The sequence below is a fragment of the Myxine glutinosa genome, chromosome 9, assembly GCF_964187855.1.
Source record: "Myxine glutinosa chromosome 9, kmMyxGlut1.1, whole genome shotgun sequence".
Lineage (NCBI taxonomy): Eukaryota > Metazoa > Chordata > Myxini > Myxiniformes > Myxinidae > Myxine > Myxine glutinosa.
In genome coordinates, this window is record NC_136269.1 from 99413461 (window position 1) to 99438049 (window position 24589).

At 42.1% G+C, this 24589-nt stretch overlaps 1 protein-coding gene across 4 annotated transcripts in view; it reads left to right on the plus strand.

The window, feature by feature from the left end:
- The window catches only part of CIAPIN1 (cytokine induced apoptosis inhibitor 1), a 55151-nt gene that overhangs the window by 16698 nt on the left and 13864 nt on the right, over window positions 1-24589 (plus strand). For all 4 annotated transcript variants that reach the window (XM_068128757.2, XM_068128759.2, XM_078784566.1 and 1 more), the window contains 6 exons: window positions 979-1198; window positions 4589-4738; window positions 8802-8878; window positions 10343-10517; window positions 14596-14663; window positions 19098-19210. In XM_068128757.2, the coding sequence (XP_067984858.2) occupies window positions 979-1198; window positions 4589-4738; window positions 8802-8878; window positions 10343-10517; window positions 14596-14663; window positions 19098-19210 (803 nt within the window). The remainder of the gene's footprint in view (window positions 1-978; window positions 1199-4588; window positions 4739-8801; window positions 8879-10342; window positions 10518-14595; window positions 14664-19097; window positions 19211-24589) is intronic.

The following is a 24589-nucleotide window of genomic DNA, read 5'->3' on the forward strand; positions in this document are numbered from 1 at the left end:
GTCTTTGTCTGTGAGTAGGATATCTCAAAATATTGTGGACGGATTCAGACAAAATTTGGTGGAGAGGTGTGACGAGGACTAATCGATTTGATTTTGGTGAAGATCCGTGTCCGAGAATTTTTAAAGTGATTCTTTAGCATCGAGAGTTGGGGCAAAAAAACAAGATGTAGCACGATAAATAAGATATAGCAAGTTATAAATGGATTCAGACGAAACTCAGTGTTCAGGTTGGGTGTTTACCAAGGACTAATTTATTCGATTTTGGTGAAGATCTGGATCTAGATGCGAGAATTTTTTCATTATTAACTTTGCCACATAAGGTGGACGGAGGTTGTTTTACTCTTGTCTGTTTGTCTGTAGGCTATCTCAAAAAGTTATGGATTGATTCGAATGAAATTTGGTGGACAGATTGGATGTGTGACAAGGATGCATTGATTCGATGTTGGTGAAGACATGGATTCAGAAGCAAGAACATTTGAATTTTGCAAGTGATTCTTCACCATTAAAAGATAGGGCCAAAAATGATATATAGCATAATATTTCAAAAAAAAATTGTACGAATTATGACTACTTGTTGGATGAGTTGGGTCGGTGACAAGAACAAGCCAATTAGATTATGGTTCAGGTCCAGGTACAGATCTGGCCTATCAGTGAGATACAAACATAAACTGTTCTAAAATAAGACAAAGTTGGAATTCAAGACTCTTTATTTCACCTTTTCTTTAGGCAACAGACTTCGATTGATAGTGATGGGGTTTCTTTTACTTCAGGAAGTTGTAATGAGGCAATTCTTATAAACACAGTGATAAAGTAATTGAAATGTCATTACATTTACATTTTCTTGTCTGATGCACGAAAGTGTTTTGTTAGTATCACAAAATGCTATGCAAGATTATCTTAAATCGTGCAACTGTTATAACAGAAGTGGCAATGATACTCAATCTTGTTTGTTTTTACCTTCACATTTCCAATTTACAGGTTGGACCTCCAGTTTTAATTGGATTCACTTCAGTAATACCCATGATGCTGAAGTCAGAGGTCAAACAAGGAGAGAAAGTGCTACTCGTGTGGGGCGCGGGTGCTGCAGGGAGTCCGGGGTTTGAAGCGGATATGCTAAAGACATTAGTTGAAAAACTACGAGATCAAGTTGGTGATGATGGACATGTGGCAGTAGAAAATGCTTCCATCCTTGAACAATGTTAGTATTATCCCCTCACTTATGTGTTGGATTGTTTTGATTTGAGCTGTGTTCACATAGATAATTATCAATGGTAACTTGTCCATACTAATTACCAAGCATATGGTTCCATAGTAACGTTTTGATTTTCACATGATGATATTTAAGTGGGCCAGCTGCCAGGTACCAAACTTGTTTACCTCCCAACAAGATGCAGCGATTAATCCCATCAATACTGCTGCCTCAAGAAGTGCCGCAGACAGTTCCCTTGGATAATTAGTTGCTCCGGACTAAATACTTGTGCTGTGTTCGTACATACTTGCTCCATACTACTAATCCACAATTCCAAATGGACTAAGAAATTTCAAGCTTCGATCTATTAACTTCTGTACACACACCTTTTTGTCTCTTTATCCCCTTACCCCGAGTGTTTTCTTTCTTGTGATTGGGCAAAATCCAGAAGTTTAAGTCCTTGGTGCTTCTAGTCTTGCTCTACGGATGCGAGACTTGGACCCTTACCAAGGGCTAGAGAATGAGACTTGACTCCTTTGGAGGAACAAAGTTTGGAGAATCATTGGCTATTCTGGTTGGACTTTGTGGCCAACGAGTGGTTGCTGAGAGAGGCTCAGATGAGGTTTGTTACCTGTATGGTCTGTGAGCGTCAGCTGCGGCTGTATGGACATGTGACCCGTTTTCCGGACATTGATCCAGCTCACCAGATACTCTCAGCTAGGGCACCTCGTGAGTGGAGGAGGCCAACGGGCCGACCACGTGCCTCGTGCTTGCAGCACGTTGATCAGCATCTCAAGGTGATAGGGATGGCCCAGGCATCAGCCTGGGGGATGGCCAGACGGAGGCCCCTGGAGTACTGTCGGAAAGTGGATGCGGAAACGCGCTGCTCCAGCGTATGCTCCCATACCTGACCTGACCTGACATGAAAATCCAGAAAAAGGACTTCTCAGAGAGTGTGGTCAAGTTGTTGTTTAAATTTTCTCATGAAGAACCCGACCTGATTATGGAGTAATTCATAAGAGGATGATTTGATCCCGCCCGGAATAGTGGACGGTTTGATCTCACCCGGAATAGCGGACGGTTTGATCTCACCCGGAATAGCGGACGGTTTGATGATCTCACCCGGAATAGTGGACGGTTTGATGATCGGAATGATCTCACCCGGAATGATCTCACCCGGAATAGTGGACGGTTTGATCTCACCCGGAATAGCGGGCCATTTGATCCCGCCCGGAATAGCGGATCGGTTGATTCCACCGGGAATTGCGGATGTATTGAGACCTATGTCATTGCAGACAGGATGAGACCCCCGGAATACTTGACTTTTGAAATGATGTGAGAATGCTAACAAGGGCTTTCTCACCTGCTCTGTGACTACGTTTTCAGCGACACACTTCTGCTAGCACGGGCACTTTTAACCTGCCCTTACTCGTGCGAAATCTATCCAAATTGACCTAGATCATTGGATCTTTGTAAAATGGCTTTTGGTTCTTGTTGTAAAACAAAACTCAAACCTCTTCCAAGAAACGAGGTTTTATTGAACTATATCTCTACTCGTTCTACAACACAAAATAATGTAGATCATTAGCACTGCAAAGAAAGCAATTCAAACATACATCTCCTTCTATCTTCCTGCAAACAAGCAATTACGTACCTGTTAAATTCTCAATAGTCTCGGCACTGGGTTACAGAATGCCACCAGGCCGCGCACAGAATGGACCCAACTTGTGTAAGCTCCCTCAAGGTTGTCTCTTCACTCAGCTCAAGACATTACATCATATTTCATCACAGTTCTAAAATATTAATTTGATGGATGTTGGCTATGAAGTGTCATTTTGTCTGGAAATAATGTTCGTCTTCATTCCACATGTTCCCTTGGGTAGAATCAGACCAATACCCCATGATCTTAGATTCGATGACTTGTACCTGTTTGGACTCGAGCACCTTGCAGACAGATACTTCAAATCAGATTAGCAAATGATAAAATAAGACCATTATTGGTTTATAAATTGAGGAGATGGTGCAGACGTTTCTCAGACGAGTTTCATACTCGGCCTGCTAATAAACTGTTGTATTGGTGTTTCACAGGCAGGGCATCGTGTTGCCAAGTATTCCGTCCTCTTGATGGACGTTAAGCCTGGTGGTTCAAACTGCTACCATTCGTTTTTGGACGTTAAAGATCCCACGCTGTCTTTCGTGAAGAGTCGGTGAGTTGCACCCTGAACAAATTCCAATTTCCTGCCATCTTCAGTCGAACCTAGCCAGCTAGTTCGTGAAAGACCTAGGCCAAAACATTTCCCCATGGCTGACCCCACTACAAGGTGGGAATAATTGAGGCATTTGAAGGTGTTGATTGGCTACATCAGCAGGGTGATTGTTTTTGCATTAAATGTTCTCTGGAACCTCGAGGCACATGCAGATTGATGCATGAACATTTGGAGCATACAGTGCCTTCAGGAAGTATTCATTCCCTTGACTTTTTTCCCCATTTTGTTGTGTTGCAGACTGAATTAAAAATGGATTAAATTGAGATTTTTTTTTTGTCACTGATCTACACATAATGTCAAAGTGGATTTTTTTTTTTAATAGAAATTTTAACAAAATAATTAAAAACGAAAAGCTGAAATGTCTTGAGTCAAGTATTTAACCCCTGTGCTATACAACAACAACAACAACAGGCACACCCCGGTGTTGAATACTTATGTAAATTAGATATTTCTGAGTTTCGTTTTTAATTATTTTGTGAAATTTCTAAAAAAGAAAATCCACTTTGACATTATGGGGAAGATGAATGACAAAAAAAAAATCTCAATTTAATCCATTTTAGATTCAGGCTGTAATGTGAAATGTGAAACATTTTTCACGAAATGTGAAAAAAGCCAAGTGGTTCGAGTACTTTCTGAAGGCACTGTATGTTGAATAATACAGAGTAAATACATTATTGCTAGTTTTATGTTGCTTTTCATTGTTCACGGTAAGAAATTAATTTTAAAAATACAGTTGAGGATCATGGAAGAGATGAACAACAGGGTAGATATGCCACAGTAAGTGAAGGGAAATACCATGCAGAAAAAGAATTGTATTTGGGTAATTATTTTGATCTTAATGTTGAAAAGTGCTGGGATAGGTGTAGAGAGACCACAATGTATGTGACTGTGGTTGATGTTGGTAGATGACAAAACTAGTGTGGGTGAGGAGGGGGGCAGTGTGTGATGGATGAATGTAAGCGAGTATTTTAGTTGGTAGCGAGGATAATAAGGTGTGCACTCTTGAGGTAGGGTGGGGAGGCACGTTAAATTGATTTGGTTTAGACTTTCTGATAGAACCATTTAATTGATGAACCAATTTTTATGGAAAAACAATGACCGTATTTCTTTTGGGTGTTTTTCACCCCTGCAGCTGCTCATAAAACTTCCTCCTTTGATGTGGTGCTGACTGGATGGGCACCCCAGCCAGTGGGGATCCACAGCCAGACCTTACTGGCAGAGTTGGCCAGAGTTCTGAAGCCAGGTGGTCGGCTGCTGATCGGGCAGCCTGTGGCCACTTCCAGTGAGTCGTTTTACATATGTTGGTATCAATCCCATAATTCAAGCTTTTCACTCCTTTATCTCCCTCTTTTTGTTTCATCTGTAAATTTTCTATGAGTACATCCAATCCCACTCTTCTCTCTAGTCCTTCAAGTGCCATCTCAAGATGCCCCTCCCCTTCACCCCCCCAATATTTACCCATGCTTATTTTTATTCTCATGAACATTGTCCTTTGTTTACTTGCAGCCTTCGCTACTTAGAATGATAGTTTATCTGTAGATCGCTTGTTCACTTGCCCCTCTGTCACCTGCTTTCCTTTACCCCGTCATGAAGTACCTTGACGACCTTGGCCCAGATTTTCCATGAGGTGAGCGCCAGGAGCGTCAAGAGCCAGCACGGGCCCCGAGGCAAATAACCTCGTGGCCCCCACCCTTTCTTTTATAACTTTTTAAGGAACTTTCTTTAATGAAGATCCTAAATTAGAGTCGCAACAAGGTCATAAATAAAGCAAAATCACAGCAGCAGTCTTTTTAGCTCACAGTACAGGTGTTGAAAAATAAATAAATAAAGTATTAATATATCTATTATACAAGTTGAAGGTGGTGCACCTCATACATGTTGCAGAGTACAGAACAATACAGTACAGTCCAATTGTCCAAAACGTCATGGAATATTCCATACAAACAGCCTGAAACGGTATTTAATAAAATGCACACAAGGACAAAATTATTATTTATCCGTGTCATTTACCTGAATATTTTACTGAGAAAAACAATTGGTCACTTTTATTTAGCCGTGTGATCGAAAATAAAGGAGATAGTCAGACATTTGAACCGATCGAGTCAATTCGCACCCTCGACTGTTGTACACTATTTCTCCATAAGATTGGCAAAAAATACGTGAGAAAATTGTTAATTTTTTTTTTTGGACAAAGAGGATACAACCCATTTCTTTGTAACGCACATTTCTGGTTAGTAACCATTTTCTGTAAAGTTTGAAACTGTACCATTAACAGCGGTAAATGTACCCTCGCAGCGGTAAATGTACAGCGTGCATTCGTGCATCCATTCTCAAATTTCTTTGTTACAATCAAAATTTGAAAATTGATGAAGGCATTGCAACCAAACTTGGCAAAAGTATGGAATCTAATATGATGTGGTTACATTTTGGGTTCAAAAGGTCAAAGGTGTCGGTCCAAAAAGGTTCAAAAGATTTCACAAAATTCAGCTGGTAATCCATCAAAACCAGGAGTCTTATGATCAGCAAGGTCATCCAGCGCAGTTCACCAATAGTAATGTTCTCATCCAAGACATGCCGCTGATGCTCATCCATCTGCACTAAATTGGTTGTAATATTCTGCATTTCAGGCACATCATTAGGCTTAAAGGAAAACACATTCTCAAAGTAAGATCGAACAAAATTAAAAATTTCTGTATTATCATTAGGAATATGCACATCACTAGACCGAAAACTAAACATTTGCTGGCTCGCCTTGGTCGTCTTCCCAAACTTAAAGAAGTCTTTACAACATGTGTCTGACGACAGTAAACCATTCACTCTCCGCCTGACTAAGGCACCAATACCATTTTCTTGAATTAATTCCTTAAGCAGAGTTTGTTTTTCAAAGAGGAGTTGACACCGTCTTTCATCACTGAGGACCTCAGCACCTTCCTGCAATCGTATAATTTCTTGTTTCAAGGCATCAATACATAATTGTTTACTTTGAGAGCAATTGGTTTTGTATTGCTGACAGAAAACACGGATCTGTGCTTTAGCATAGTCCCACCACTGACAGAGATTTAGGAAACGATGTTGGAAATACACAACCTTGTCCCAAAAAACCACAAAGGATGATTTAAAGAAAGGATCGCTCAGAAGTGAGGTGTTAAAAGACCAATACAAGGTGCGGCATTTGAAACGAGGAAAAGAAAAACACAGTTTTACCAAAGAATGATCAGAGAAACCAGAAGGGACAATATTCGTATATGTCACAAGATTGATAGCAGAGTTAGGAATATAAAATTTATCAAGACGAGCAAGTGAAAGATGATTTAGTAAAACCCGGCACCAGCTAAATTGCTGCAGGTTTGGGTGCTGTTGCCGCCATACATCGTTGAGGTCATCCCGCAAAATTATATTGGAAAGAGGCCTACTTGAAGCTGGATGTGGCTCTGCATTGTTCCTATTTAAAGTTGGGTTCAAAGTACAGTTAAAGTCCCTCTAAGCACAACAATGTATCAGAAAAGAGTTGTCTCAGGAAATTAAAGGACTCATTAAAAAGTTCCTCTATCTGTACTATCGCTTGGAGCATTGACATTAACAAACATAAATCGTTGCTGATTGTATTCAAACTCAACAGAGGCCAGATAGCCTGGTACAATTTCCTTAAAGATAAGGGGAAAGACAGACAAACAAACCTCTCTGTCTCTGTCTCTGTCTGTCTCTCTCTCCCTGCCTCTCTCTCTCTCTCTCTCTCTCTCTCTCTCTCTCTCTCTCTCTCTCCCTCTCTCTCTCCCCATCTCTCTCTGTCTCTCTCTCTCTCTCTCTCTCTCTCTCTCTCTCTCTCTCTCACGCTCTCTCTCTCTCTGTGTGTGTGTGTCTTTGTCTCTAGTCTCTTTCGAAATCAAACGTAACCGGGTTGATGTCTATCGCTGGTGGGGCAAATCCATTGACACATTCATGTCAAATTATATTTTGTAGTTTGATTTGATATTTGATACAAGCGTTGTAATAAAATTGTAGGTTCATAAGTGTTAGTATTTATCTTCACAAATATGAAGGGTTAATACAATAGAGGGAATGAAAGTTTAATTTGTCAACGTTTTTTTTCCCTCTGACCATGAACTGAAAGTCTGCACAGATGTTAGTTCTTATCTATGGATTCTCCAGCCATTAGTTGGGGGTGATTAGAGAAGTGTTCTCTAATTTTTGTGAAAATCTCATCGTTGTACAATTCCAATATGTAGATGAATTATTTCGGACTGAAGGTTAGAGGGGAAGGAGATCAGACAAGAAAATAGGTTTAAGTATCTGGGTGGAACAGTGACTGGGGGTTGTAAGTTAGAGGCTGAGGTGTGGAGGAGGATTCAGGTGGGTGCGAATGGGTGGAGGGTGTAATGGCAGAAAGATATGAAGAACATTGAACGGAAAGGTTCTGATGTCGTGCGTAACACCGGCCTACCTTTACGGTCTGGAGACAGTGGCACTGACAGAGACAAGAACAGAGGCTGCACGTTTGCGAGAACAACTGGCTCAGGAGGATTGCAGGAATGAAGATGGTGGATAAAAGGAGAATGGATGAACTGAGGGAAAAGATTGGTGTGCAGATGAGCTTGATGGGGAGATTGGTGAAATGCTGGCTGAGATGGGCTGGATATTCGGTGCGGATGGGGGAAGAGGGAATGGCAAGGAGAGTGGGTAGGTTGAGGGAACAAGGTTGGAGGAATAGAGGTAGACTACGGTTGAGATGGGAGGATTGTGTGAAGAGGGATATCAGTAATGTGGGGGGTAGATGGAGAGTGGAAAAAGTTGGCTGAGGACAGAGGGAAGTGGAGGATTATCGTGGTCAAGGCAGGGCAGGAGCTCGGCACCATCAGACCTCGCCCCTTATAAAGGGAAAATGAGAACAACAAAAAGTATTGAAGTTTGGCGCAAACATTTGATGATTACATTGAGAGCACGATAGATAAAACAGTCGGGGTACTTTGAGTGTACTGTCACTTTGTGACCCTTCAGGATAAATTCCTTCCAGGTGCTCGACTTTGTGCAATTACATGTTTATAAAAGATAAAAATTCACTGATGGCTGAAGTCGTGATGTAAACAGGTAATGTGATTCGCTATTGCTTTAACTTTCAGGCCGAAGCAGAAATCGATTTTTTTTTCCCCATAAATTTGCTGACCTCGAGGTTACCTTTTTATGACATTATATCATATAAACTTAGTTATACATTCCTGCAAAAATCCCAAAGTGGTTCATGAATCCTTTTAACAGAAGATAATTGTGAGAACTTGTATGAGAACATTGTACCTTCCTTGTTGTTTGCCATGTGACTCTCGCTGATCCCAGAATTTCTTGTTTTGCAGAGGGTGAAGGTAAACTGAAGACGAGGCGCCAGCTGCGGACGGCACTCACACTTTCTGGCTTCATTCTCCCCTCGCATGTATGGTCAATTTATTATCAGAAATTATGATTTTTGTTTTGTGTGTGTGTGGATTGTTTGACTGTATGGATACAACTGAGGCAATGGATCTGTTTGCGTTGATATACGGTCGAGGTTGTGGACCCACCGTTTGGAGAGGTTCTGAGCAGAAAGTGTCGAAACCTCTGTCTAATGGATCACAAAATTGATCACATGCTTTCAAATTACGAAACTTTTCGTTTTAGGCATAAAACTATTTTCGTCGTTACTTTTCAACAGAATATAATTATGCGGAACAATTTTATGAGAAAAAGTGTTGTGGGTTGTTGCCTCCAAGTGTGGGTTTCAGAAGGTAGAACTGTGTGTGTGCCTGTGTGTGTGTTTATGAAGGTGCTGATGATGTTGTTTTCTTACTTTTGTCAGAAGTATAACTGTGCATCAAAAGAAAAGGAAGAGATCATGAAGTTTTTAAAAATGTAAATCTGGGAGAACTTTTTTTTTTTAATCACAAGATTAATTTGAATATCCTAAATGGCATTATTCGGTGAGGATTTTGGTTTCGATCGACAAGGTTTCAGATATGTGGCATATAAACATCGAGGCTACAGCAAGTTACATGGTACAAGGAATTTTAAAATTAGTTATTTATTATCATTTCTATTTTTTTTCCGGATCTTTTGTATTGTATTTGATTTGTGGGTAGCTCTAAATTAATGGTTGTAGCAGAGAAAGGTCACTGGTGTGAAACGTTATTTGGGGTTCATTCATTACTTGTATTGTACTAACTTGTATCATATAAGGATGCTCTCTCAAGACTTTGGACTGGCAGGACGGCAAATATGTACGCACACTCACCTCTAAGCTGTCTCGCCTGGGTTTGAATTCCGACCCAGCTATAAACTGTCATCCCAGTGTGTCGTCCTTTGAATGGACATTAAGCTGGGCATCCCATCTACCGATATCAGTTGGTGGGCATTAAAGACCCCACAGTGTCCTTTGCAAAGAGTAGTCGAGCTATCGCCGGCACCGTGAACAAATTCCATATTCCTTCCCTAACTTACAACTGCTGGTATGGCATGGCAAACCACCCAGTATAACCCTTGCCAATAATCTGTTTCGGAATCACCGATACTCTAGCGAGAGTATGGTACATCAGAAACCAGACTTCAATGCCATTTTGCTATTTTTTATTTACAACTGAGCATTTTTCAATTAATGTTCTGCAGTTAGTAGTTCTGCACCTGAAATATTCCTATACATTTTAAGAAAGGTTGGACATTATTACCTGACAAATAAGCACACTTGAGAATCTGAATAATGTGTCGTGCAAAGACCCAGATTCCATTTATTCTAAGACGATGCCAATGAGCAATGTGAAAGGAATAATCATTACTCCTGTAACACTTAATTCATTCCCCAAAAAAATGTATGTGCTGGTTTTGTTCCACAGTGCATGATTCTGTGCCAAGATATTGTTTTTTGCAGAATGAGGAGGAGAAGGATGAAGAAGAGATGACCGAGATTGAAGCACATGAAGCTTGCATTCGTCTCTCTCTGCCTCCCCAGCCTCTGTGTCTTACCCGCCTCACTGCCCAGAAACCAAACTATGAGATTGGTTCTAGGCAGCCTCTCCGCCTTCCAGGCAGCAAGTCCAAACCAGGTGATTTAGGCTGTGTTTCCATGAAGTTCAATTTTGATGTACAACACACAATGAATGAATGAATGAATGATCGTTTTAAGGCCATTTTCCCCGCCAGAGCGGGGGTTAGCCTTGCGGGCCCCATGACAATCATGGTTCCCTGTTTTGAGGCAATGTTTTTATGGCCGGATGCCCTTCCTGACGCCAACCCTTGGTCACGCTCTTACGATGCGCAGGGATATGGTGTACCTATTCTAAATCGGGGTACACACCGTGATCATTCATCCCAGCAAGCTGGTACTCAATTTGCCCACCTCGGAAGGATGACAGGCTGAGTCAACCCCCCTGGCGTTAATTCAGCGATCGACCGGGATTCGAACCCAGGATCCTAGGATCCCAAGCCAGCACCCTAACCACTAAGCCAACACCAGGCTTACAACACACAATAATACAGTACATTTTATTTTACTTTGAGTTTATTTGCATCGTTTCAATAGAACATCGTTAATGCATTATGGGACAATTTCTGATATCACAACATTCAAAATTTTTGACGACAGTACTGTAGTGTGCCTTGTGAAATTTGAAAACGCAGTAGCATGCCGTTTGTCAGTGTAGAAGCGTTGACGTCACGTCACCCTCTCAAGGAGAACCGACAACTTGGCATTATCTCCCGTCTCGCGTGTTTCACCCAAGGATTAATGAAGGTAGAAAAGATCATGGTTTTGGATGGGTGATGATCTGAGATGGTGGTGATCTGCTGCTTGAAGACTTCGAGGAAAGAATGAAATTGAAGAGATTGTGGGGAAAAAGAGGAACAAATTAGTTGGAGGTGAGCAGTAATTTTTCTTGTAAGCAGAACAAATTAGAGTTTCACCAGAAGGGGGTTGATGCTGGACCATGTGCGCCATGCAGAAAACTGGGTGCGTAGAGGGCGGGGGACAAAGTACTGAAAGAGAGGAGGTGGTAAAAGACAGACACCACCGACCTGTCTGTGATGCTGAAATGATAGGCCTGTAAACTTCGCTTAATTGTGGGAAATTCCAATAATTTTTATGGTCTTTGTTTCCATGGCGTCAAGCCGAGCAAGATGTGAGGCAGGGGAGCCAGTTCAGAGGGAAGAGCTCTACTCCATCAAGCTGCGGATGAAGGGCTTGCAGGTGGATAGGAGTGCAGGTGTGCCAAGGAAGGACTTTGTATGACAGAGGATGCCTAGTCGGCGGCTGTCTTGGAGACCAACTTTGATATGTGGTTTTCCCAAGAAAGACCATGGCTGATAGTGAGACCCAGAAGTTTGAGTGATTGAATTTCATCAAGAGGATTGTTAAGAAAGCAGATAGGAGGGTTTGTCATAATGTCCTTTTGGAAAGAGAAAGAGAGAAAAAGAGTGAATGTGTGAGATTTGTCAGGATTGAAAGACATATCCAAGTGTTTGACCAACTTGTCATTTTGTCAAGTTCTGAAAAGAGGGAAGAGGCTGCACGCTATCTTTGAAGGATGAGGGATGTCATGGCTGAGGGTGCAGTTGTCAGAACATAGATGAAGGGTTTTTTCCATTTCATTACAATCAGGAATAGGACAGGGCACAGAACGCTGTCTTGTAGCACTCTAGCCTTAACAGGTAGAGGAGATGAAAATATTCTGTTGATTGCCACATGTTGGCTATGAGAGTAGAGGAAGTCAGTAAGCCATGAGTGAAGTTAGCCTTGAATGCCATCGGCAGAGTTTGGAGATCAAGGTGGGATCCTGGACTGTATCAAACTCGATATGTCTTGAGAGACTGCCCTGATTTCATGTCTGACTTTGAGGGCCTCTGTCCATTTTTGGAGAGTAGGAGCAGCAGGTCCAAGGTACATTTTTGTAGCAGTTGGGTTCGACAGGGAATGGTGTGTACAGAGAGCGAGGGGGTTGGGAACACACAATTTGGAAGCAAACAGAATTGAAGCATTCAGCTTTCTCACGAGCGGAGTCAGCTGGATGCCATTTGAAGAGGAGGAAGAGATGGAGGGGGAGCATAATCCGGAGACAGACTTAACAAGGCGCCACCAGGTTTTAGAGACGAGAGACAAGTTTCAAAGTTCAATCTTGCCGTTGGAAATATGTTTTCTGGCTCTCCTGAGAATGGACACTCATTTGTTGCGGGCTTTGTGGCACGAGCTGAGATTGCCTTCAGTCGGGTTTGCTCTCCCGGAAGAGAAGGCAAGTTGTTTCAGAGCAACTGCCTCACTACAGGATTCAGTGTAGCATGGGCTGCAGATTCGATCAAAATATGGAAAAATGCCCAAACCAGAAGTTTTCAAATCATTATGTGTATGGATCTTTCGATAATTAAACGGGTCCTGCTGGAAGTAAGGAAACTTTAGTTTGAGTTTGGCCTCTTAGCAAACAAAACAACAAAGCCACCATTGTGGTTCTTTCATTATCGAGCCCTTTTCTTCAGCTTGAGGAGTACAAGGTAAAAAATTTTATACTGATGCTGATTGATTCTGCAAACATAGGAATCCCCAGGCTTGTTGTTATGTGCTCTTAGCACAATTTTTGCCATGGCCATTGTCTTTATACCTTCTGCATTGCTGGTGTCAAAAGGCAGTGGAGGCCAATTTATTGTGTATGCAAATATAGCGGAATACTTGAAGATGAGCTACAGCTCCATAATTGATCTCACAAAACCATGGGCGGCCTTGAATGATCACTTGAACTGAAAGCTCCGACGGGAAACGTCCTTTATTCGTCACCAATAAATAATCTGTTGAGTGATGATCACCTTGTTGCAATCTGAAATTTTTGCTTAAAGAGCTTGGAAGAAACCAAGATCATTGTCGGGCAGAGTAATTGTGGGACCCCTCGGTATTTTGTTATAATCCTTCACATAAACAGAGAGCTCGGTGTAGAGGGGACTGTAGAAATGAGTTGCATCGCACAAAACATCCTCCAACACCTCACTACAAGATCCATTGAATTCAAACGGGATCACTTACCTGGTACTGAGACATTTGATAAATCTTTGCAGCTGACCAAAATCACCATGCTTGAAAGAAACCTTTCTTACGATATAAACTGACTTTCCTTTCCTCGATGTTTTACATGATGCTGAATTTCCCATATTATTCAAGTGTTTAATAGGTGTGATACTAGTCTATAGTTGTCATGTCCTGCCTTTAATTTCGAATGTTACTCCATTAATTGGTTTTTGTCATGCATATTTATCAAAACTATACAATACTATTATTGCCACTTATATTGTTTTAACCTCTTAAGTTTGGATTTTTGTTTTTTGTTTTGCAAGTTGACAGGTCTACTTGTGACTTCCACACAATCGTTTTTGTATTTGTTTTTGAAGCTATTTCTGCTCATTAAAAATAAACATAGGTGCTCACCTGGTAGAATAAACGGTATACTGCACTGACTAAAGGTCAGTATATAGAATCATACTAACATAATCATAAGACTTTAAATAAACAAGCAAAAAAAATACCTATTTTGGGGCCCTTCCTCCCCCCTCCCACCCCGTGTACCTCCTCAGACCGCAATTTTTCCAATGCCTTGAACAAACATTGGTACATCACGGATGATAAAGGTTGTGGTGACGTTTCATCGAAATTGCGTGTGTCGTTTCTTAGAAGAAACCAAATACCTATTTTGGGGGGCAACTCCCCTTCCCCAACCCCATAGACCACCTTAGACCCCAATTTTTTTTTTGCAATGCCATGAACAAACTTTGGTACAACACGGGTGATTAAGGTTGTCAGGTTTCATCAGAATTGCATGTGTCGTTTCTGAGAGGAAATAAAACACCAATTTGGAGCCCCCCCACCCCCCATAGACCTCCAAAAGGGGAGATTTTTGAAATGCCGTTAACAAAGTTTAGTCACAACACAACAATTATAATTTGTGCCAAATTTGGTCGCAATCCCATTAGCGGTTTCGGAGAAGAAGTTTCAAGTGTTTATGGACGAACGGACTGACTGACGGACAGACGGACGACGCACCATCGCATAAGCTCCCCTGAACTTCGTTCCAGGTGTCCTAAAAATTAAGACGAGATTTAAAAAATGTTATTTGTTTTATTTCCCATTTTCCTTTCCCATGTGAATCGCAGAGGGTCCTGACCCAAATGCTGCAGCCGTTTGGACATTGTCTGCCAGTGAAATGGACGATGACAATGTGGTGAGATTTTACTTGCAATGACATTTTTCAACAGCTTGTTTTTTCTGTGTTCATTTGAAATCTTTGTACAATGTACAATGACCTTTTTCGTGAATATTCAATTATTCATTAGTCTCAATGAAAATCCACTACTTCAAGGTTGCAGCTCACCACCATCTCCCATTTCCATTCATGATAATTTTGCTTAAGTGGCGCTAACCTGCCATAAACTGCCTTGTCTTACAGATCAGCTTTTCATGTCTGTTGGATGGCTTCTTGTTCTCTTATGTCCTACTGTGTTGGTTGAACCCCCTGATGCTCTGCTCTTTTACTCCTCCATAAACCTCGTCTTTCATGTCTAGCTTTTGCCATATGTCATTGCACCAGAAGGGCAGCTTTTTTTAATTTTTATTTTGACTTATCCTTCAGAATAATCCAGAATTAGGCAGCTCTGGACAGATCGTACTGGAACATGATGTGTCTTGGTGGACCACGGTCTCATTAGGCGTATTTCCCCCACGATCCAACAAGTTGGCTGAATTAAAAAGATGGTGGGAAGATGGTCCTCACGCCTAAGATCCAACGGCTTTTTAAAAACTGACACCACTAATGATTTAACGAGATGGAAACGTCACACAACGTTTAGCAATTTAATGGTGGCAATGATTGATTTACCATAACAAACCAGGATGCAGTTTTGCAACGATAAATTATAAAAGCACACATGTATGACGAGATACAAATCCAACAGGCCTCGCCAGTAAAATACACGTAACATGTACATTGGAAAAAAATATACCACCTTCCCAACTATTGCCATGGATCAATACAAAAAGGGGTCTGGATTGGTGGGGTTTGAAAACAAAAGCACACGGGAGAGGATAAATAAATACAAGAAAACTCGTCCAATCATGAAAACTGTGGTCACCGAAGGGCTGGGGATGAGAATTTGCACGTCGTATTATGGTTGAGTTGCAGAGCTCCTGCGGACTGTCCTTGACATCAACACTGTGTCCAACTATGAGCTTCATCGAGCCTTCAATGCTCCTTACAGCCTCCTGGTGAAAGACACTGTCAGTCCAGGTACCGTTGCTTCTCTCCCATCTGTCTCGCCTCACCAACATCTTACCTCTTCAAGGGCAGAGGCCGAAGTACCCCTCTCTCAGCCAAACCTTACTCGGCGGGTTGCAGCACTTTGCCTTCACTGTCACGGTGAGTTAGCACTTAGGATGAAGTGCAACCCTGGAGAATAATAATAATAATAATAATTGTGGCTTCGTTTGTCATATGCCCCGTGGGTAGTTTGCATTCTCGTAAGATAGCTAATCAATCTCCCAGGAGCCAGCGAGAGATCCCTCACAACTAAGATGATGCGCTGTTGCCTTCGTGAAGCCTGCACCGCACAGTCTTCCATATAAATGCTATTGCTCTGCACAAACTGGCCCGCAGCACTGCGACAGCCAACAGTTCCTGCAGGAGCGGCCCAGGAACATGCCACTACGGCTTAGCCTTAAAGTTCGACTGCTTCATGGCCTCAACTGACGGACATATAGTTTAGGTTTATTTACCCACCTAATTTTTAGCTCGCCTTGAACGTAACTCTCACCCTTGTCTTGCCTGTGTCTTGATTGGAACAGCTAAAAGCACATCAGCATATTGAATGCTAGAATAACTTGTGATTATTCTGATGAAATGCAGACGCACACATCTGTCAATGAGTTGTGCGCTCGTGACGTCATGCGAATCGACGGAAGTAGCTCATTTGCATAACAGAAGCGAAAATTGCCCGATTTTAAAACAAGATTATCCGGCTTATTATTCTCCCCCAAAAATTATTTTTTGTGCTAATGGGTCATGGATATCATCCTCTTAAACATCTCTTCAAAAAAATTCATGATTATATCCCTTTAACTGAGCTATCTTGCTTTCCTCAAACATTTTAATTAATGTCTTATAAAGTTGTAACATGACTATCTACATTTACATGCATTTGGTGATCTTTCCATGTTTGTAATGTGGAGTTGGAAGATGTGCAGTCTGTCTCAACCTTTCACAAGCAGAGACTCGCATGAACTTAAACACTGGTCAAATTAAAGTTGCAGGATTAATCGGTGCTCTCTATAGTGTTCAAATAAGCCTGGGTGGTTTCCAAATTTCTCTTCATACTTTTTACCAAATCATGATATTCTCCTCATATTAAACGTTACCAATTCACAGATGGTTTACAATGTCTTTGCGTTGTGATGATGTTTTCTTTTTTATTATACTGATCAACAACTTAAACAGAATGCTTATACAAACATTTTCTTCACTTTCGTACAAAATAAATCGTACAAATGTTAAATAAAGTTGAATAAAATGTATTAATCATCTAGAGAGTTCATAGAACACCTTACCCTGCGCAGTCTTGAGGAAAAGGAGATTGGAACGGTCTTTTGAATTCTTGCTTTGTTTTTCCGAGCTTGATCTACGAGTATATGTCCAACGAGCCACGATTTTGGCTAAATTTCGATATTCCCCAACGCTAAGAGCGCAAGTGGCAAATTTGATTGGTCAAGGTGACGTCCAAGTATTGCTAAACTAGGTTTCTGGAAGTGCCAACAAGGCTATTTGTGTTCTACAGTGTTCAAGTCTATAATTCATTTGAATAAAATAAAAGTTTTAAAGGCTGTAGAAAAAAAAATGTTCACATAAGTTTAGTTGCTGCCATTGACACACTGTCCTTTCACCACCTTATTTAACACATTACATTAGTTTTTCACACATGTTCTTTGTTTCCTTTATAACGTCCTTAAAAACAGTCGGTTTTCTGTTTGGAACATTTTTCAATTTTGGTTGACTGTCAGACAGACAGGCAGACAGACTACACCGATAATTACCTTACTCCTCTCTGGGCATGTACAATCAGGACGAGATTCCATACAATTTGCCAAATTCAGAGCCAACGTACTGCTGAAACTGAGTTCATGTTCCGGTCCGTTGTCTGCAGGGTGGCATGAAAGGGTTTTTCTTTTTTTTGTCCCCCGTCGCACCGCGGAGCGAAAGGGGGACTATGGTTTTACCCTCCGTCCGTGTGTGTGTCCGTGCGTGCTTCCGTCCATCCGTCCGTGCATGCGTACCCTTGTGAGCGGAATATCTTGAGAAAAATAAATGAACTACGAACTTCTAATCCGGTGTGTGGGTGTATCTAGGCATAAGGAAGAACGCTATTGAAAATTGGGTGGCCACGTCAAAATCCAAGATGGCCGCCACCATATATGTCTGAACCTTGTGAGTGAAATATCTTGAAAAATAAGCTAAGTACCAACTTCTAATCTGGTGTGTGGGTGTATCTTGGCATAAGGAAGAACGCTATTGAAAATTGGGTCGCCACGTCAAAATCCAAGATGGCCGCCGCCATGGATGTCTGAACCTTGTGAGCGGAATATTTTGAACAATAAGCTAAGTACCAACTTCTAATCTGGTGTGTGGGTGTATCTTGGCATAAGGAAGAACGCTATTGAAAATTTGGTCGCCACGTCAAAATCCAAGATGGCCGCCACCATATATGTCTGAACCTTGTGAGCGGAATATCTTGAAATATAAACTAACTACTAACTTCTAATCTGGTGTGTGGGTGTGTCTCCAACCCACTCGCAAATATTATCGACTCTTCCATGTTTTCTGCATCTTCCACTTTGTCAACTCACATCACTTCACCAACGGGGGATCTAGGCATAACGCTTGTTTTTTTTTTACCCTTCCCCAGTAAAACATTTGTTATTGAACTCTTGATTATGCAAGCACTCAAAACAGGTTTATTTTATTTTGCAGTACTAACTCGTCAGCGAGTCAATGATGCCACATACCACAGCGGTGGAGGGTAGAGGGGAAGGGAAGGAAGGAGGTGCGACAAATTCAGCCGGGGTAAAGCAACTTTCAAGCCACCCCATACAGTATGAACCACCTTTGGAGGCCATTTTTCCCCAGCAGGGGTTTGCCTTTTTTGGGCACCGTGGTCCCCTTTTTGAAGCAATGTTTTATGGCCGGATGCCCTTCCTGCCGCCAACCCTGTTAGTCACCTCTTGCGACACGCAGGGAATTACCAGTGAACTGGTACTCAATTTGCCGACCTCGGAAGGACGACAGGCTGAGTCAACCCCCCTGGCGTTAATTCAGCGATCGACCGATTATCCGAACCCAGGATCCTAGGATCCCAAGCCGGCACCCTAACCGCTAAGCCAACACCAGGCTCCCACCCTATACAGTATATTGTTCAAAATATATAATTAAATTGAAATTAAGTAGTTCCTCAATCATAGACTGATGTCTGCAGAAAAATGGACAGAGTGAACCAATTGCTTCACGGTGCTTTGCGCTTTGTGTGTAGAGTAACACCTTGTTTACCACCTGGTTAATTCACTAATTCTGCTAATGGCTCCATTGATCTTTCTTTTTGCCCCTTACCTTATTTAGGAGCTGATCGATTCCAATCAACTATTGGATGCGGCCGACCTTGATCGTCCTGATCCAGGCTCTCTGAAAGCTACAGGCTGTGGACCAGGCCGTACAAGAGCCTGCAAAAACTGGTGAGGAGGAGAGAAGCCTAACCACTTCCCTCCATACCTCCCTCTTTTCCATTCTTCCTTCCCTATTGATTAGGAAGTGCATGTGCAACAGTTGCTGGAAACATAGTTGTGGCAGCGATAACAGATGCCGACTAAGAGGTTTTGTCAAGCTCCTTCATGGTTGATCTAGAATTGTGATGAAGGATTCATTGCGAACAAAAGCCTCAAATAAATATTTGTGAAAATCACAGCTTTATAAAAACAAATTCAGACAGGTTTGAGGTTCTGTTTCTTGGCAAACTGTTTAATATTCATGTGGTTGCAGATTCAAAGACATTTTGCCCATGAGTGTTAGGCATTCCAGTGTTGCTGAGTTCAGAAGTGCCAGTTGGGTTTGATATTAAAGGCCGACTTCAAGAACAGCAGGATATTTGTGTGGAAGCTTGTGGAGGAGCAAGAACACAGAACGGACCAGGATTTAACAAAACAAAAACAACAGTAGAAAGAAGTGAGGATTGGAACACACCAACAGTTCATAGCACAATAGACTAGAGGGAGACTTGGAGGAGTAAAGCACATGGGAAGAATGAGAGCAAGGGGAGGAGAGCACAATGTTGAACAGGGAAATGGATGGATATAACCGCAAACTCTCAATTACTCAAATGTGTAAGGGAAAGTTGGGGAAGAGCAGAAATAGAAAAAATATAAAAGTAAAAGAAAACATAGGGGCAATACCCACAGTGCTCACCTGGTAGAATAAACAGTATACTGCACAGACTCGAGGTATTTTAAACCAATTTCAATGCTTGCTAGAAGACAGGGCAGCATGTAGAATCATACCAACATAATCATAAGACTTTAAACAAACAAACAAAAAATACCTATTTTGGGGGCAACATCCCCCTCCCACCCCATGTACCTCCTTAGACCGCAATTTTTCCAATGCCTTAAACAAACATTGGTACATCACGGATGATGAAGGTTGTGGTGACATTTCATTGAAATTGTGTGTCGGTTCTGAGAAAAAAGCAAATACCTATTTTGGGGGGCAAGCCCCCCCCAACCCCCCATCGACCACCTTGGACCCAGATTTTTTTTAAATGCCAGGAACAAACTTTGGTATATCACAGGTGGTGAAGATTGTGGTTGTTTCATCGAAATTGTGTGTGTAGTTTCACAAAAAAAAGCAAATATCTATTTGGGGGGTCAAACCCGGACTGAATTTGACCCCGTATACCTCCTAAGACTTCGATTTTCTTAGTGCCGTGAACAATCTTTGGTACATCACAGGTGATGAAGGTTGTGGTAAAGTTTCATCAAAATAGTGTGTGTAGTTTCAGAGGAAATAAGCAAATTCCTATTTTGGGGTGTCAAACCTGGATCTATTTTGACCCCGGTAGATCCCCTTGGACCCCGACTTTTTTTTTTTAATGCCGTGAACAAACGTTAGTCACAACACAACAAATATAATTTGTGCCAAATTTGGTCGCAATCCCATCAGCGGTTTCGGAGAAGAGGTTTCAAGTGTTTACAGACAGACAGACGGAGGGACTGACGGACGACACACTGACGGACGACAAGGGAAAAAGAGGAACAAATGAGTGGAAGTGACTATTGAGTCTGGATTTTGGGAGTCTCACCAAAAGGGGTTGCTGGTAGATGGCATGCATATTACAGAAACGTGGTGGGGAGGGGGATGCCCATTCAGCAGCTGTATTTTGGTGATCAACTTCGATATGTGGTTTGCTCCAAGAAAGATCCTGGCTGTTGGTGAGGCCCAAGCATTTCATTGACTGAACCTCTTCAAAAGGATTGTTGAGATAGTGGATGGGAAGCTTCGCCAGATGTTCTTTTCGGAGAGACACAGAGAGTGTGGGATTTGACAGGATTGAGCGATATTCCAAGTGTTTGACCAGCTTGTGATTTTGTCAAGGTCTGACAAGAGGGGGAAGAGGTTGCTGCCTGCCTATCTGAAGGATGAGGGCTGGCACGGTAGAGGGTGGCATCATCAGCAAATATATATTAGAGAGTCAGAGTTCATTGATGAAGGTTAGGAATATGACTGGCCACAGAACATTGCCTTGGGGAACTCCAGCCTTAACAGGGAGTGGAGATGAAAGGATTCCGTTGAGAGTCACATGATGGATACGAGAGTGGAGGAAGTCACTAACCCATGTGTGGAGTTGGCCTTGGATGCCATTGGCAGAGAGTTTGGAGGGCAGGACAGGTTTCCAAACTATCAAATGCTTGATATGTTTAGAGAGATGGCCCTAATCTCATGTCTGATATTGAAAGCTTCCATCCATTGTTGGGAGAGCAAAACAATGTCCAGGTTGGAGTGGCTGGATCAGAATCTGTAGTGATGGTCTGATATGTGGTCGTAGGAGAAAAGGAATGATTTGACGTCACCTACAATGATGGATTCCATTACCTTGCTTATGATCAGAAGTAATGTAATATGTCTGCAGGTAAGGGGATCAGTTTGTAATGAATGATGGAAAAGCCTTTTGGTCAATATCAGGCTTTATTAAACTTGAATCAAGCAGGATCTAAGAAACGAATACAAATACAACAAGAGTATATTAAAGCTAACAGATTATGTATATTAAGCGAGATAATACAATCAAGCCATCTCGCAGAGTACTATCTCCATCTTCCCAGCATGAACCATTGTCTGACTTCAGCTCACAGCAGGCCAGTCTCGCACGAACATCCGCGCGGCTAGAACTTAAATAGCCAAGTCCCTATCGGTCGATACCTTCAATTGCTCTTCTTTTTCGCAATCACCACACAGCTTATGCTCCATGTTTATGTAACGTAGTGATGTTGGCTAACCTCGAAGCAGATGGAAGATGACCTTGGGCAAATTATAGGGTGAACATATCAGAAAGAGGATGTGCAGAAGCACCAGAGCAGAATTTTAGGACCTGGGAGTTGATGCTGTGCAGGCCAGTTTTTTATTATTATTATTATTTATTTATTTATTTTGTATACAAGATCGAGGCTCGTGTAAGAGCTAACATGAGTCACAAAAAGAAACGGACACACAAAACATACAATAAAGGGAGCGGGCGACAAGATGGGGAGAGAGAGAGGGAAGCACACAAGTACCACAGCAGAGAACAGGGACATCGGGAGATCTGTGGGGGTGAGAGAGCATGGGGGAAGGGTGGGGGTGGGAGGCATGGGAAGGGGGGGAGGATGGGGTTGGATAGGTATAAAACACACGGACACTGCTATGACTTCCAGGAAAGAAGTCGGTATTTTAAAAAAAAAGTGGATCTGCGGTGAATTAACGGGGGTAGAATAGATCAAGGTTTTGTATGGGGGAAGATAAGAGATGGTGGTGAACAGCTGTTTTAAAGACCTGGATGGAGGAGTGGGATTGAAGAGAGTGAGGGAGTTTGTTCCAGAGGCAGGAGAAAAGAGGAATGAAAGAGTGAAGGTGAGCAGAGAGTCTTGATTTTGGCAATTTCATCAGAAGAGGGTTGCTGGCAGATCTTGTGCGGCCTGTAGGAATATTTGAGGGACAGAGCACAGAGAGAGCTGGGAGAGCAAGGCTGGAGAGGAGTCGGTAGAAGACAGAAAGACCACCAACCTGCCTGCGGTGAGTGAGTGCAAGGCCCTCACAATCAGCTTCATCGAGGGAGATTCCAATGATTCTGAAAGCTTTGGTTTCAACAGCTTTGCAAAATCAGAGTAGTGTGTTGACAGAAGCTTCTCCACCTTCTCAGCTGAGAAAGTAGAGTCCCAGAGCAGTTCCACTGCACAGTGGATCACAGGATGGGTTTATGCATTTGTATAGTGCTCGTGGTGTCTTTCGTCTATTTTCCCTTTCAACCAGAGTATTGAGAGGAAATTTCATATGATACGGAGCTGTACACGAGTAGGATGCAGAGGCCTGATGTGTATTTGCAAGGGCAGAGTGTATGAACTTCATTTGCTCCAGCGTAATGCAACTTGAGCATGGTGACTCTGGCTGCAGGATGCATGGGCACGTGAAGAGCCATACGAGGCTGTCTCGGCTGTTTCCCACTGGGCCTTGTCCAAGCCAGTTTCAGTGGATTTGTCATGAATAAAAAAGGTGTGAGAGCCGGCATGAGTCTTGGATAGCTTTGGTGTATCACACTGAGGTACAGGAGGGGCAGTGACTGTTCAATAGATTCACATAATTGTTTGGCCTGTTACTAGTAAGCTGGTACCCATTTTGCCAACCTCAGAAGGATGACGGGCTGAGTCAACCCACCTGGTGTTGTTTCAACGGCACGATCGGGGCTCAAACTCAAGACCCTAAGATCTTAAACCAGCCAACTCGATCAATGGTGAAAATCGCTTTTAAAATTCTCGGATCCGGATCTTCACCAAAATAGAATCAATTCTTCCTTGTCACACACCCAACCTGTCCACCAAGTTTCATCCGAATCCATCGACAACTTTTTGAGATGTCATGCTATATATCATTTTGGCTCCAACTACCAATGGTGAAGAATCACTTTTTAAAAATGATAGTATCTCGTTCTGGATCTTCAGCAAAATCTAATTATTACTCCCGCCAGGGAGGTGTGTGTGTGTGTGTGTGTGTGTGTGTGTGTGTGTGTGTGTGTGTGTGTGTGTGTGTGTGTGTGTGTGTGTGTGTGTGTGTGTGTGTGTGTGTGTGTGTGTGTGTGTGTGTTCGTGTGTTCGTGTGTATGTGTTCGTGTGTTCGTCTAAAAGATATCTGGAAAAGTTCTGAACGGATTTGGATGAAAGTTGGTGGGATGATTTCCCTTGGGATAAGGAAGAATTGATTAGTTTTTGGTGAAGTTTTTGGTGAACCTCAGAAGAGATATCAACATTTAGCTCAGCGAATGTCAATCGCGGTGTCAGTATTTGATGAACTTATAAAGACTTAGTTCCAGATTTGTCAATGGCTGAGGTATATTAACAAACGAATAAAACAGGTTTGGCAAAATTCGAACTTTTTTTTTAAAGATCGCATATTCACCCAGGGTTGTGAGAGGCTGAAGAAGAAGAAACCTCGCATGGGCTTCCCAGACCAAATAAATAATTCTGGTTCTGCGATTTTTCAGGTTTATTTATCTATATATCTACATATCTTCTTATTTATCTATATCTCTGGAATGACATTTTCCAAGCAAGTACTTCAAACTTGCAAATCAGCATACTTTCAGCTGCGACAGATCGCATACATTCGCCACTTTCTTACTCCTCAAGCTGCTCTAACTCTGTTCTGTGCCCTTGTCCTCTCAAGGCTAGACTGTTGTAATTCTTTGTATGCTGGTTGCCCTCAGTTTCTCTTGGATAAGTTACAAAAGGTTAAAAACTCTGCCGCTCGTCTTGTCTGTAAGGCGAAGAAGTCTGACCATGTTACTCCGCTTCTTGAATCTTTACACTGGCTGC